Below are 13,605 nucleotides of genomic sequence, written 5' to 3'. Positions count from 1 at the left end.
CTTTGGTTTGGCGATCTTCCATTAATTTCAACCATTTAAAAATAAAAGTAATCCTTCTCTTTGGAGAAGGAAGCCTCTGCTGTATCTGGCGCCCGTTTTAGAATCAAAAAGGTCCGTCTACCTTCCAGCACCTTCTGTCTCCTGAAATAATGTTCCCCTTTATTCCAGACAGATGCTGCTCTGACATATGATGCAGTTCATATTGTGTCAGTGTCCTATCAGCGAGCCCCTCAGATGACTGTCAACTCTTTACAGTGCCACCGCCACAAACCTTGGAGGTTCGGAGGGCGTTTCATGAATTTCATAAAAGAGGTAACTCAAACATTTCAACCTCCAATAGTAAGACAAAAGAGTTTTCAAGAGTAACATCAAGGGCAGTAACACCACAAGAAGTTCTATTGATGGTTTGAGGTCATTTTTTTGGATGACTAATAGTCCATTGATTTTCAATAATCACTTAGTCTAATAAAGGACGCAGAGGATTGCAACAGTATAAGCATGAGCCGAACCTAGCAGGCCAGTAAGATATACAGTACAGTAATGCTGTTAAAACTTGATTTCCAGTGTTGCAAATGCAGCTCAGAAATGAACACGTTTAACTTCCGTTCTTATTTTATTGCTATTGATGTGCAGCCAGTTTGTTAGAATTCGTGTGGTTCAGCGTATCAGCATTCTTGTTTTCCAAAGGAATGGTGATCTTCCATTTGTCATTCCATTCAATCTGTATTGAGCTGTTGTCACAGTTTACAAATATACTCCAGCCACATTGACTGCAAAGGTGGGGTACTGTAGTATAATCTGAAGTCCCAAAAAATGATTAATGATTAACAGAAATAACCACAGAAATAAGTGATCTGTTAATGTCAATGTAATTATTTTAAAGCAAAGGGCATTTGTCAGCTCCTGGCACCCTCTTTTCCTCTTTTGGTGGGGGGGAACTTACAAAAGAAATGGACAGTTTCAAAAGATTAATCAAATCATTAAAAGTTTTAGGCAGGATGTTAAAGTTAATTCTGGTCTGAACCGGAAGCCCGTGCCAAGATGCCAAGAAAAGAGTACTACAGTATAAGCATCGATGAGAACATACTGCGGGGCATTGCAATAATCAATTTGGGATAAAAGCATGAACTAGTCTTCCGCATCAGGCATTCACAGAGAATCAAACAGACTTTTAGTGATCTAGTCTACCACATATGAAGATTATAACAGTTAAGAAGTGTGGGATGTGATTTAAATCCTCTAGCACATACTGTACAGTAAAAGTAAGCTTTGGAGTTTTGAGATGTTCGCTACATGTCGGAACACAAATGAGCCTTGTTCTGTGAATAGAACAGCACGCAGGATCAAACTCATAAATGCCAGGGGTTTTTTTTTCTCTGCATAGCAAAGTAACAGCCACAATTATTATACCTTGCAACAAATGCTGTGTTCAGCATCGGAGGTTTGTCTGTAATTCAGGACAGAGGGTTACAGTGGGGTTTATAAGAAATCATGAGAGTGTGGCTCCAAAGTAGTAACGATGGCGATGATTGTTAATTAATCACAGTCCAGGGGGAGACAGTATTTGAACTGCTTCAATGTTAAATCTAATTAAAATGAAACGGGGTACTGAGTGATGATTAATGGTGTATGGTAACTGCTGTCTCGTTGTTTTTACTCTGTAGTCCCACTGGGAAGGATTAACGGGGAGGCTGGTGTTTAACAAAACTAGTGGCCTACGGACAGATTTTGATCTTGATATCATCAGTCTGAAGGAGGATGGTCTTGAAAAGGTACGGTTCTCTTCCAATGTACTAAAGGGACTGAGTGGTTTGGTCAAGGGGGAGGAAAAATATTTATATTAATCTTGTGTCTTGTGTCTTCTCAGTGCTACTGCTGTGCAGTTGAATAAATATTCATCATTGGAATTCATTGATAAGATTGCACAGATATACTGTAGTTCTAATGTACCTTTCTGTTGTTCTGTAATCCACATATGAAAATATAATTTACCTCCTAACAAGGAACTAATGGGCTGCTTTAAACAAAACTGTTAGTTATTGGGTCATAAAGTAAATTAGATTAAAGTACTTTAGTGTTAATTGCAGCCTTTGTTAATGATGTTTTCAGGTTATTTCTTTAATGCTTTTGTTGTAATGAGGGCCTTAAGTATGTTTGCATTGTGTCTTTAACTGAGAAGTAAAAGACATGCAAGTCACAATGTAAATTTGTAAAGATCCTGTCTCCTCCTGAAATACAAAAATTGAAACATTAAAAAAACATAAAACTGGGAAAAACATTTTTATGAGAACAGATCAAAGTTCCCTGTGCTTTTCCTCAAGAGAAACTGCACTAGTTTCATACAGAGGAAAGATTTACATGTACACCAATAATTGAGCTGTTTTGGATTTGAACCGTAGTGAGGGAGACCTACTGTAGCTGTGCTGATGTTGACTTTGTCTCACTTTTTTTTGTAAAAAGGCAACACTGTCTTTCTAAATATACAGTAAGTCAATAAAAGTGGCCGATCATATAAAGGACCCAGCAGGTGCTTATGGTTAAAATGCATTCCGTTTCGGACAGTTGTGTTTTGGAGATAAGAAAAATATAATCCAGGAAGACAGTGTGATATGTTACTGTGGTTTTTAAATCAACCTTATTTATAAACAGGATAGATTTTATAAGAATGCCTACTGCACAAACTACAGAACACTGTCTAGGAGCCTAATTCTGTGTGTGATAGAAAAAGGCTGTAACCCTGAACACATACGCAAACTCAAAGTAAGTCTTTTTGCCATTTGAAGAAATCCCTTTAGGCCTAAACTGTCAGATAGATGCTAGCTATTCTTTAAATTGCTGTAGCACAAGAGGGACAGAAGCGAAGCTCCAACCAATAACCATCATTCACAATGAATTATAGCCTTGGGAACAGGCCTCATTGTCACTTTTCTCTTTGTCTCAGTTTTGTAAATAAGCAAATAGGTAAGAGACATGGCAGCCTTCGACAAAATCAGGCTAATACTCATTTAATCAGGCTTCCTCATGTCAGAGAATTAAAGGAATTGTATAGCATCAGTTGACTTTTACAGCAGACACAGATAAGTTGGCAGTCACTTCAGGCTTTTTTAAGACTTGAGAGCTACAGTACAAAGCAGTCCCAGTGAATTGAATATTATCATTAGTTTAATTTGTTATTAAATGGTGATAAATTCGGAATGGAGAAGTTGCTTAATGTCAGTTGTAGCATCATTAAAAAGTTGGAAAGCTCTGTCAAAAGGAGAAAAAAACCCTTTAAAAACGACTTTGGATAATCATGTTTAACCAATTGAACAGGTTAATTGCATGCAATTAATGTGAAATAGAGTAACATGCAGAGTGGAGGCTATTATGGGCTTTTTATAAGACACTGTACTCTCACCCAATGCACAGACAAACATTATGTGCTACAATTTTTAAAATAACTACTATAATAAGGTTCTTTAATTTTTGTATGAGGAGGACATTTCCCATGAGGCATGAAGTTTATACTACATACTGTATATGCAAAGAGGAGCGTAAAGATCATATCATGTCCAGTGTTAAGGACAACATGGTGCCTTAGGTAAATGATTCACCAGCCTTTGCACATAAACCAGAGACTGTGTGGTTATTTTCTGTAGCGCTGGTGTATTATTTCCCCTTGATAACAGTCATATTAAGTGTTCAGTGTGGCACGTGGCACGTAGTCCTACCTGCTCTGCCTTTCAGCAGCTCCCCTGCTGGAATGGTGCACCCACTTGACCTTACATATACTTTGCCTGTAGGTGATGAGGAATAGAATCAGTAGTACATTGAACTGAACTCTCCACATTCACCCTGTCGCTAAAACTATTTATTGTGGGCTCTCAAGGTTTTCCACACATCGGCATTGAGAGCTGGGAGAGATTAAGTGTCGGTTGTGGTCCGTAAGTAGTTGTATGTAGTCTTTCCGAAATATCTGTTCACAGCTAGAATCTTGGAAAACACAGACCCTGTGCAGCCTTGTGGTAGAGTTTACATTTAAAGGATCTTAACCTTAGCTTACCCTTTTTTTGGTGACATTCTGAACTCCTTGTGGGAATGCGTGTTTTCAATAACCCTTGATGCAAAAATCATTACGTTGCCATTCTTAGTCTTTTAGAACCTGGCTATCACTGGCTATCAAGACAGTCTTATGCCACTCCCTGACAGCCTTTCACAATATCTATGGCTTGTCTTTCAGCTAATCTGCCACACTTTAAATGTGTAATTACTGCACTGTGTACAGTATATAATAATGAGGGAGATTATTACAAATGTTTGCTACATGAATATTGAATATCACTTTAGGGAATGATATAGAGATTCAGTACCGATGATATTCTGTTTGGAATTTAGATCTGTACAGGCAGTCACAGCAGTATTCAAAATAATGATTTGTTTGGGAGTATTTCATTGCAGAGAGTATACCTGAGGGGATTCACTTGCAAAAAATTATTTATTTGTTCAGATCTTCCAACTGACCTTAGTGGACTTGCTTGATGCATAATGTAGTGGTTTTGCAATTTGATTCGCTGTTCACAGAACAGTAATGATCCTTTTTAAGCTAATCTTTTTACATATACTGCATTTGCTTTGGATCAAGGTTGTAGAGAGTCTAAAGATGCACTGTTATCTTCTTTAATAGCTGGAGAGTAAACCTACAATTCCAATTTAAACACAGGATTTTTATGCCTATCCTTTATCTACAGAACGTGTTTCTTTCACACAGAATGAGTTGTCTCAGAATGTCTGAGAGTCTTCTCTGATCTTTGGATTTTTCTTTTGTTCCATTTAATTTGTTAATGACCTCGTTTCAGATACAGCATTCCAGCTTTCTGTATTTTTTATCAATATGTGAAAATAGTTTATGAATGGCTTCTGGGATATTATGTGTGGTTAAGATAGTTCTCTGTATATCCCAACATCTCAAAAAGGGTAAAAATGCCATATTATACTTTTGGAAAATGATGTTCCAAAAATAAGAATGACTTGAATATTTAAACATTTGGTATAAAGGAACTCTAAAGAATGCTTCTGTGAATTTTGAAAGGATAAATTACGTTTTAAAGACAATCATATAAAACATTCATATGGATTCATTCTTGGCACATTCAAAGTAACTTAGCCAGTCTGCATCAATAAAAGAATGAGATAAAATGGAGATATTGGAAATAAAATATTATTGACTAACTTTATCATTAATTCCTTTAGCAGTCACCTTTATCCAAAATTACATATAAAATTGGTAAACTAGAAAATTTAAAGTGCAAAGACCAGAATGCAGAATGAAATAAACAAAAGAGAACAGTCAATACAATATTTATACAAAATTCACCAACAAAGTTAAAAGCCTATGGTATAAAGAACTGTAGTCTATATTACATATACCTGTAGTGATAATATATTAGTTTAAATAATTTTAATACAGAACTATCGACATTGTATCATGCAGTGATGTACTGTAAATCATGTTATCTAAAGGTACTATACAGTAGTCTCTAAAAGATTTATCTGTATAGTGTACGTAGATGCTCTGTCATGCATTAATGTTTACAGATGATGTCTTCCCTAATGGTAATATATAAAACCGTCTCAGTCTTACTGAAGTTGATTTAGGTTGTCCTCCAAAAATAATAAAGGAGAGAATGCTGTGAAAGTCAAGGTCAGTGTTGAAAAATACAAAGCAGTAATGATGTGTTTTTGACCTTCTACAGGTTGGCAAGTGGAGTCCCTCAGGTGGCCTGAATATTACTGAGGTCCCCAGACCGAGAGGGGTAAACATCACAGACTCCCTTTCAAACCGCTCGCTAGTGATCACTACAATTCTGGTAGGTCACTCAAATTGTTGGTCAGGAACAACTGATGGGGGGGTACAAGGGGTGGGCAATACAGGGTTAAAACAATATGTTCTCAGCAATACTCTGTAAATTTTCTCCACCCAAAGTGTAGGGAAAATTCATTTTGTGAGTGCTCAAGCTAAAAAAACGAAATTGAAAATTAAAAAAAAGCAAAGTCAGACATCTTTCGAATGAATTCTCATGTCATTTTTTCAACACAGAAACTAATATTAAACTGTGACCTGCTCATGCAATAAAGTTTGAAGATGAACTTTATCACCTCTCTCATAAAATTTAGACTGTTTGTGCTTTGTGGTGCCCAAAAGAGACTGAAATGCCAATTGTAGAATGAAGTAATAACTAAAAGGAGAGCTTAATATCAATACACAAATTTACTAAATTAGAAAAAACTTTTCCTTTATAAGAAATTGAAAGTGTCCTCAATCTCCTGAATATTTAGAGGAATTAAATGGGTCTTTAAGGGTCCTGTCATGTTAACTATCACATGTAGACTTCTGTATTTCTATAAATGTAGATTTTCTGTTTTTCCATACATTTGTTATGGTATTATAGATACATCTGCTCATGTCTTTGTTCTTACTTCTTTCTGTATTGACTTAATAGTGTGCCATTCTTCGTATGCAGCTTTAATAATGCAGAAATCATTTTAAACGCTTCATGATGCCTGGAGTTTGGCAGTACCGATGCTTATCTGGTAATTCTGAAGAAAGAAATGGAAGCAGGCTCCTCCGATAGATATTGACTGTTTTGTCAGCATATTGTAATTTTCCTTTTGTTTGATGTCCAATTCTTACAGTAAACTGAGAAACCAGTTATATATTAAATTATGACCCCTTTAGCCCATGTTTTTATTGAGCAACATTTTGATTACTAAAATGCATTATTAATGTCTTCATGAGGCCACATTAGAGGCAATATAAACAGAATTAGTTTGTACAAGCAATTGGAAATTCTATTGAACAACGTGAACTGCAAGCACTGGCATTTATTGGCATAAGGCAGGTGATCTGTTGTATTTTGCTGTGTGATATAAATATTTATACAGTATAAAGCCATGCAGTCTAAAAACATTGTCACCAAGTAACCTGGAATGCATGAACTGTGTTTGGGGGAGTCATTCTGGTAAGACAGCACTGCGGAAACTAATGAATAGAATTACAGTGTCTTGAAAACCTTGTGTTTCAGATCATTTACGTTGGGTATGATAGTCGATATTACAGTATCTTTAGGGAAGGGCAGGTGTGTCAGAACAGAAAGGCGTATCAACTACGAGAGGCATTCTTTTGGTCAGGTTTTAGGTTGCCCGAAACACAGCTTTATCTTATTCCTTGAGAAAAGACAATTGTGTCAATTACTACAAAAAAAGTAAGAGACATTTGAGTAAAGTAAGACCATCCACTAAAAGGAAGGACATAGTATTTTTTGTTGAATTTTTTGCATGTTGGTTTTTTTTTCTCCTTTGACGCATTTTTGTAACTTGACATGTGGTGAGGTTAATACTGTAATTCCAAACCAACATTTACTAACTGTTGGGCGATATTCATTTTTGTATTTCAAAAATGAAAAACAAATGTCAGTCTAGGCAGTACAATAAAAGTATCCAAGACAATAAAAATGCACACAAATTGAGAGGAGAAAGAAGTAAAACCTTATATGCTTTCACTTTTATATAAATGTACATATCCATTTTCCTGGCCCTGGCTCATACAGTATGTATCTCATATTAAATATTACATTACTGACAATTATTCTGCCCTAGAAATAGAAATTGAAAATGTGTATTTTATTTGGGTTTAAATGAAGTAAGAGTATTTTCTTTATAAGTCCTTTAAAACCAATAAATATGTTTATCTATTCCATTCTTCATCCAAAGAAATCCCAATATTCTATATTTAACTATATCCTTCTATTTTAAAGTATGTCATTTTATGATGTTTGATGGTGATGGTCTGAAATACTGTATATACTGTATACTTGTCAGATGGATAGATAGGTAAATAAAATGATCAAAATGTGAAAATGAATTATCTCTGGCTGTTTCACAATGCTAGAAAGCGGAGCCATTTAAACAGACTTCTAATCGTGCTTTGCCTATACACAATCAAATTTAGCAGTCACGGCTAGCTTACGCCCTTAAACTGTAGGTGTCATTCATCAGTGTTGCATACCTAGTTTTGACCAGTGAAGCTTGCGTATATAGTATGTGTCTTACAAGGAACACCTTTCGGGGTTATGATGTCGTTTAAAAGCTATTAGTCACTATGAATTAGGGAGTGCAAGCATTATCTCAGGCCATTTCAGAGCAGCAGGATGCAGAACCATCTAATTCCGATTTAGAACACTAAAAAAGCCAGTCAGCAGCCACGGTCAACTAATTCACCAGCAGTGGTCTAGATCCCCCCTGATTTCCTCCACCAAAGCCAGTCAGGGCATCCCCACTCCAAGGAAATACAGGGGCATGTCTGGTACAGCTGTCACAGGGATGGCGACAGCACGCTGCCTTCACCGGATCATTTGCCTAAGGGTACATGACTGATCAACAAAAACACTGTAATTAAGTGGAGATAGAAATAGAAGCATGTAATCATCATCAAGGGATGTGCAGAAAGGGTTATAATCAAGCCCTCTTGGGTGCCAGTTTACACTGAAGTAAGAGCTGATGGAATAACTATCATGGCCATGTGTGAAGTATGAAGGCAGTTGGCATGTGAACTTTTATAGGAGTGTGATCACAAACCTGAATTCGTCACTGGTTTTTGTGCGCGAATATTTTACTGCCTTTTCGGGCCTTTATGGGAGGTGTTTATGGATAAAACAGTACTACAGCATGTAATTTAAGATTGTTGTTTTTTTTTACTTTCCACACAGTATGCTAATTTAAGTTGTCTTTCTGTGTATTTTGGGGGCCAGTTTTTTTAGCAGTGTTTCTGGGAGGCCAAGTGAAAAGCACGGGTCTGTCTAGGAGTGCTCTATGTAAAACCTAGAAGTAGTGTTAGATTGATCAAAGTTAACAAACAATTAACATTGATTATAAAGTGAGAGGAGGTTATTGCAAAATGTGTCATTGTGCACTTGTCTGATTTCTAAATGATGGTGATGTTACCAGGGACCAGACCTGGAATGTGTACAATTACTACCTGGACAACATTTAAAGCCTTCAGTTACACTTCTCCTATTTAAAGTGTAGTACTCTGGGGACGATTGCAGCCTTTTGCAGAACCCCAAAATTCAGATCTCTTGAGTAATAACATATAAAAACAACAAGATACTGAAAAAATCATATTGTGGCTTTAATGAGTTTCATTGCATTATATGATATTCTGAGCACATAAATGAGATAAAGCCTGACAGTTTCATGTTTACGAGTATTTCTTTTCCAAAGACAGAATAAGGCATTTCATGTACTGCATGTTAATTGTCTCCAGTTCATTGGCTGTAAGCATTGCCGTACATGTTTTTCTTTTGTTTCTGTTCTCCCATGAAGTCTTAGACTGAAATGCATTTGAATGGAGCTGATCACTCTGATTTTAAACCAGGCCTTAGGGAAGCTGGTCTACTTGGAGGCTGTGAGCAGATGGTAATTTTTTAGAAATTGAGGTTTTCAGATCAAGGTAATTGGACAACCTGTACTAAGTTCTTTGGTAAGGCTAACTTGCTTTCAGTCAATGCCTTGATTTTAGTATTAATGTTTTCATTCCTTTAATATTCTAGAAAATTCCAAAAAATTCTGTGCTGGGAAATTATGCTGTGGTTTGTAACAGATGTACATGCAGTTAAATGGAGCATGAACCAGTTTTAAAGCCAAAATATATAAACATCTATTGATATGTTTAGTTTCGTTTTTTTTCATGTGCTCCTGCAAACAAGCTCATTAGTTTTCCAGGCAAAAGTTTACGTCTTTTGTTTTTAAAGTGGAGTGAAAGACATCCGCAAGGTAAAGAGGCAGTCTGGAATGATTAATGTGCTTCCTGTCAGGGAGAATTCTGGTGTGTAAGAGGCCGTCATTTGCTGAGTCAGTGAGATATTGTTAAGGAAGGACATGGAGAAAAATCAGTCATGTATTCTCTACCAAGGCACACATTTACAAAGTACCCAGCAGTGTCTTTATATTAAAAGAAATAAAAAGTTTCTGAGGGTGGGACAGTGGTTAGCATCACTGCCTTACAGCACTGCTGCCCTGGGTTCGATTTCACACCTTTGATGCTGTCTGAATGGAGTTTGTATATTCTCCTTTTGTTAGTGTGGCTTTCCTCCAGTTTCCTCCCACATACTCCCAGAGACATACTGGGAGGTTAATTGGTGTGTGGGAAAATTGGCCCTGGTGTGAGAATGCATGTGTCTGTGTGTCTGCCCTGCAAAGGTCTAACATCCCACATTGTGTCCATTGCTCAGCAAGGTACAGTAGGCCCTGGCTATTGTGTGACCCTGAATTGGATAACATGGCTCGAAAAGAAAACTGTTAGTAAAAAGAAAAAAAAAGCTGGTTACTGACAGTAAAGTCATCTGCCTTCTCTTTTGTACATGCAAAAACAAACTTATCACATGAATACAACCAAGTATCATTTTAAACATGATTTGTCATTTCTTGTAACTTAATAACTTTATAGAAGGACAAAACATGTGACTTAAAAGCCCCAGGTGAAGAAGTACTGTACTGGTTTTTATCTCCAGTAGATGTACAGTCCCCATACTAAGAAAAGGTTTGAAGCCAAGATTTGGAATAGATTCAAATCTTGTAGATTCAGTCTGTTGGTGATATTCTTTTTTCCCCACTGGCAGATACTTGAGTAATTTCAATATGATACCGGGTACTGTAAGTCTAAAACAATAACAGTGGGTGTGCACAAACTCTTATGTTCCTTCATCTACTGATTAAATCAAGTGTAAAAGAAACAGGAACTGTCAGGAAAAAACACAGAGCAGAAAGGCAATCTTCTGTTTCTTCAGATGAGGGCAACTACAATGAATGTCTCACCTACTGACAATTTTCCCAGTCAATGTTTTTTTACCATGGTGCCCTTCCACATTATAGACAAATGTGCTTTACTTATCAGAATCAGAATCCATTTTATTGTCCTCATACAGAAATTTTTCTTTGGCCTTACCTAGGCAACAATAAAACAGTGTATTTAGTACAGAAAGACTTCAGTAAAAAGTGCATAAGACTCAAGTGTGATCACTATGCATATATACAGGATGCTGTCAATGCAATATACTGAATGGCCTTGTACATTAGATTTAAAAGCGTTATGGCACTCTGAATTAATGACTTCTTAAAAATGTTTTTTGTAACCTTTTGGTACTCTGAAACACTACCTGGATGGTAATTTTTCAAATTGGAAGTGTAGTGGATTTTAGGCATTTTTTACTATCAACACTACTTTCCTGTAAACACTCCTAGTATATACTGTATGTGGTTCAGCTGGTTCTGTTTCTGTCCAATACGTTTGCTGCCTACAGTATGTTTATATTCCATGAGAGCTTGGCTCTACACTTGACACCAAGTGTCCCATACCAAATGGAGATGTTAAAAAAAGCACACACTCTTCCAGGCTCCCGTAGGTCAGCTCTAGGGTGTCTTTGCTTACATCAAAGCTTTCTTTGTTTCTTATACAATAAAGGCATTGCAATATTAACCTTCTGAATATTTCAATAGAATCACTGTCAGCATTACCATAGTATCATGCAAGGGTATGGAGTTACAAAACACAGGACCGGCACAAACAAGCAGTGAAATCAAAATTTCAAACAAAACCATAGTAAAATTACAAATTCCCATGCACATTTGCAATCATATGAGGTCATAAGTCATACTGTAGTTACCCATGGTTATGTTTTGATTAGATGCACTGAGAACATCACAGTGCTCACAAAACTCCTGAAGACAGTGTTGATCAGTGCCAAATGAAATTCCGACAAAGCTTTCAGTGTCTTAAGAAGGTGTGGGGGACCCTTTTCCTTTAATCTCACTAATGCAAGGAAAAGCTCATTATGTTCAAGGAATAATGGTCATGGGGCTCCTTAGAATTCAAATGACTAAATATGAGAAGCAAGCATGGGGTTGAAATTCAACATTTTAATCATATCACCCATGTGCAAGACACTTACTGTATAACACTCAGCAAGGGCGACAAAGGAAAACAAAATGCCCATTCTTCAGTTCAGTGTAGTCCTTGTGTCTTCAATACAGTGCTAAAATGAATGACTTTTTCTTTTGCAATCTGTGGATGACCCTGATCTCGCTACACCAGATTTCATTGAGTTATTCATTTTTACCAAAAGAGCTACTCATTCAAATGTCTTTTCATACTGGTTTCATGATTATCTGAATTAAGACCATCTAAATAGTGTATACAATTTTGAATAGCTCGAATTAAAAGAGAATCACAGCCTTGAGTCCAAATACAGTCAATGCAGATTTTCTGTTTTGCCAAATACTTAGCAGTACAGTTGGGCACTTTTACACAGACTGCAGACCTACACTGAGAACTTCTTGAGTTATTGACCACTTACAGTACCTGATTCCTGAAAGCACACCAGATGAAAATCAAAAATGTACTTTTGGACGTGTATTTGGAAAATGTTTGTATTCCTTTTTTTTTCTGCAAAAACAGTGGCAATGCCGAAGTCGATGCAAGGGGTGGCAGGTGCCAATGAGACTGAATAATTGTGTCCGTCGACTGTTAAATTTAATTGAGATACTAGACGAAGAACATATACTGTACCTACAGTAGATGATCTTACACATTTGGGGTTAGAATCTGTGATTTGTGCCTCCCCTAGAAAGAAAGAACACAGAAAACAATCTCTGCCCCTGCCCCACCATTGAGAAACTGGGCAGATCCTGGCATCTTTGCTGTGCAAAAAGTGAAAGATATTAGAAAAGAAAACCCTAAGAAAATCAAACTTGAACAGTTTCGAGCAGACAGTCCTATAATCTGTAGAATGCTGACAGCCTCTTTGTGTAAACTAAAATGTTTCACGACAGAAGAAATATTATTGCAACTCCTTTCCTTCACCTTATACACGCTTAAGTGCATTCCCATAGCAATATGTGGGCTGTGTAGTTATAAAATTGAGGGCACCTTGACTGAGAAATCGATTAGCAAGCTAAGTGTTTGTGAATTGTATGCCTGACCATTGTAAGTAATAAATGGTGTAATAGTGCATGAATAAGTGGTCTACCTTGTCATAAGGTGTCCCTCAGGATGAAATCCCATCCAAGGAGTATTTGCAGCTGAATCTGACAATGTGAGTTACTGTAAGTATATTTAACAAGAGGACAATGTTTTATTTAATGTCCATGAAAAACATTCTTCAACATTTAAAGAATGTACACACTACCACATTTATTTGAGTCACTTGTTTTGCTATTGTCTCAATAGAAAACGCGACTGTAACATCAGCTGAAGCTCAACTGAATCACTGAGGTGTTCTACCAGTAATGCAGAATCATAGGGGAAGAACAGGGTCATAGTCACCTCAAGGTCCCAAACTCTGATTTTACATTTATAATAAAAGAACACTTATTACTTTTTACATTATTCACCAGAAGAAAAAAAAATTACATGCTTTAACCTTTGCTGCAAATAGTTGATTCCTGATGTACCATTATGCTCATTAATCCATATAAAATGAATTTTATATTCTTAACAACTTTTATTTCCTTCACTTATTGCTTTATACTAATGTTTTTACAAAACTGGGACAGGGGGCTGAGTGTAGCATT

General features: G+C 36.6%; 1 protein-coding gene across 2 annotated transcripts in view; it reads left to right on the top strand.

The window, feature by feature from the left end:
• Positions 1 to 13,605, top strand: part of LOC148649710 (glutamate receptor ionotropic, kainate 3) — a 118,930-nt gene that overhangs the window by 67,443 nt on the left and 37,882 nt on the right. For both annotated transcript variants that reach the window (XM_088602754.1, XM_088602755.1), the window contains exons 7-9: positions 169 to 312; positions 1,665 to 1,772; positions 5,733 to 5,846. In XM_088602754.1, the coding sequence (XP_088458880.1) occupies positions 169 to 312; positions 1,665 to 1,772; positions 5,733 to 5,846 (366 nt within the window). The remainder of the gene's footprint in view (positions 1 to 168; positions 313 to 1,664; positions 1,773 to 5,732; positions 5,847 to 13,605) is intronic.

The sequence above is a fragment of the Lepisosteus platostomus genome, chromosome 13, assembly GCF_059453375.1.
Source record: "Lepisosteus platostomus isolate fLepPlt1 chromosome 13, fLepPlt1.hap1, whole genome shotgun sequence".
NCBI classification, from domain to species: domain Eukaryota; kingdom Metazoa; phylum Chordata; class Actinopteri; order Semionotiformes; family Lepisosteidae; genus Lepisosteus; species Lepisosteus platostomus.
This window is presented reverse-complemented; position numbering and strand designations above follow the sequence as displayed.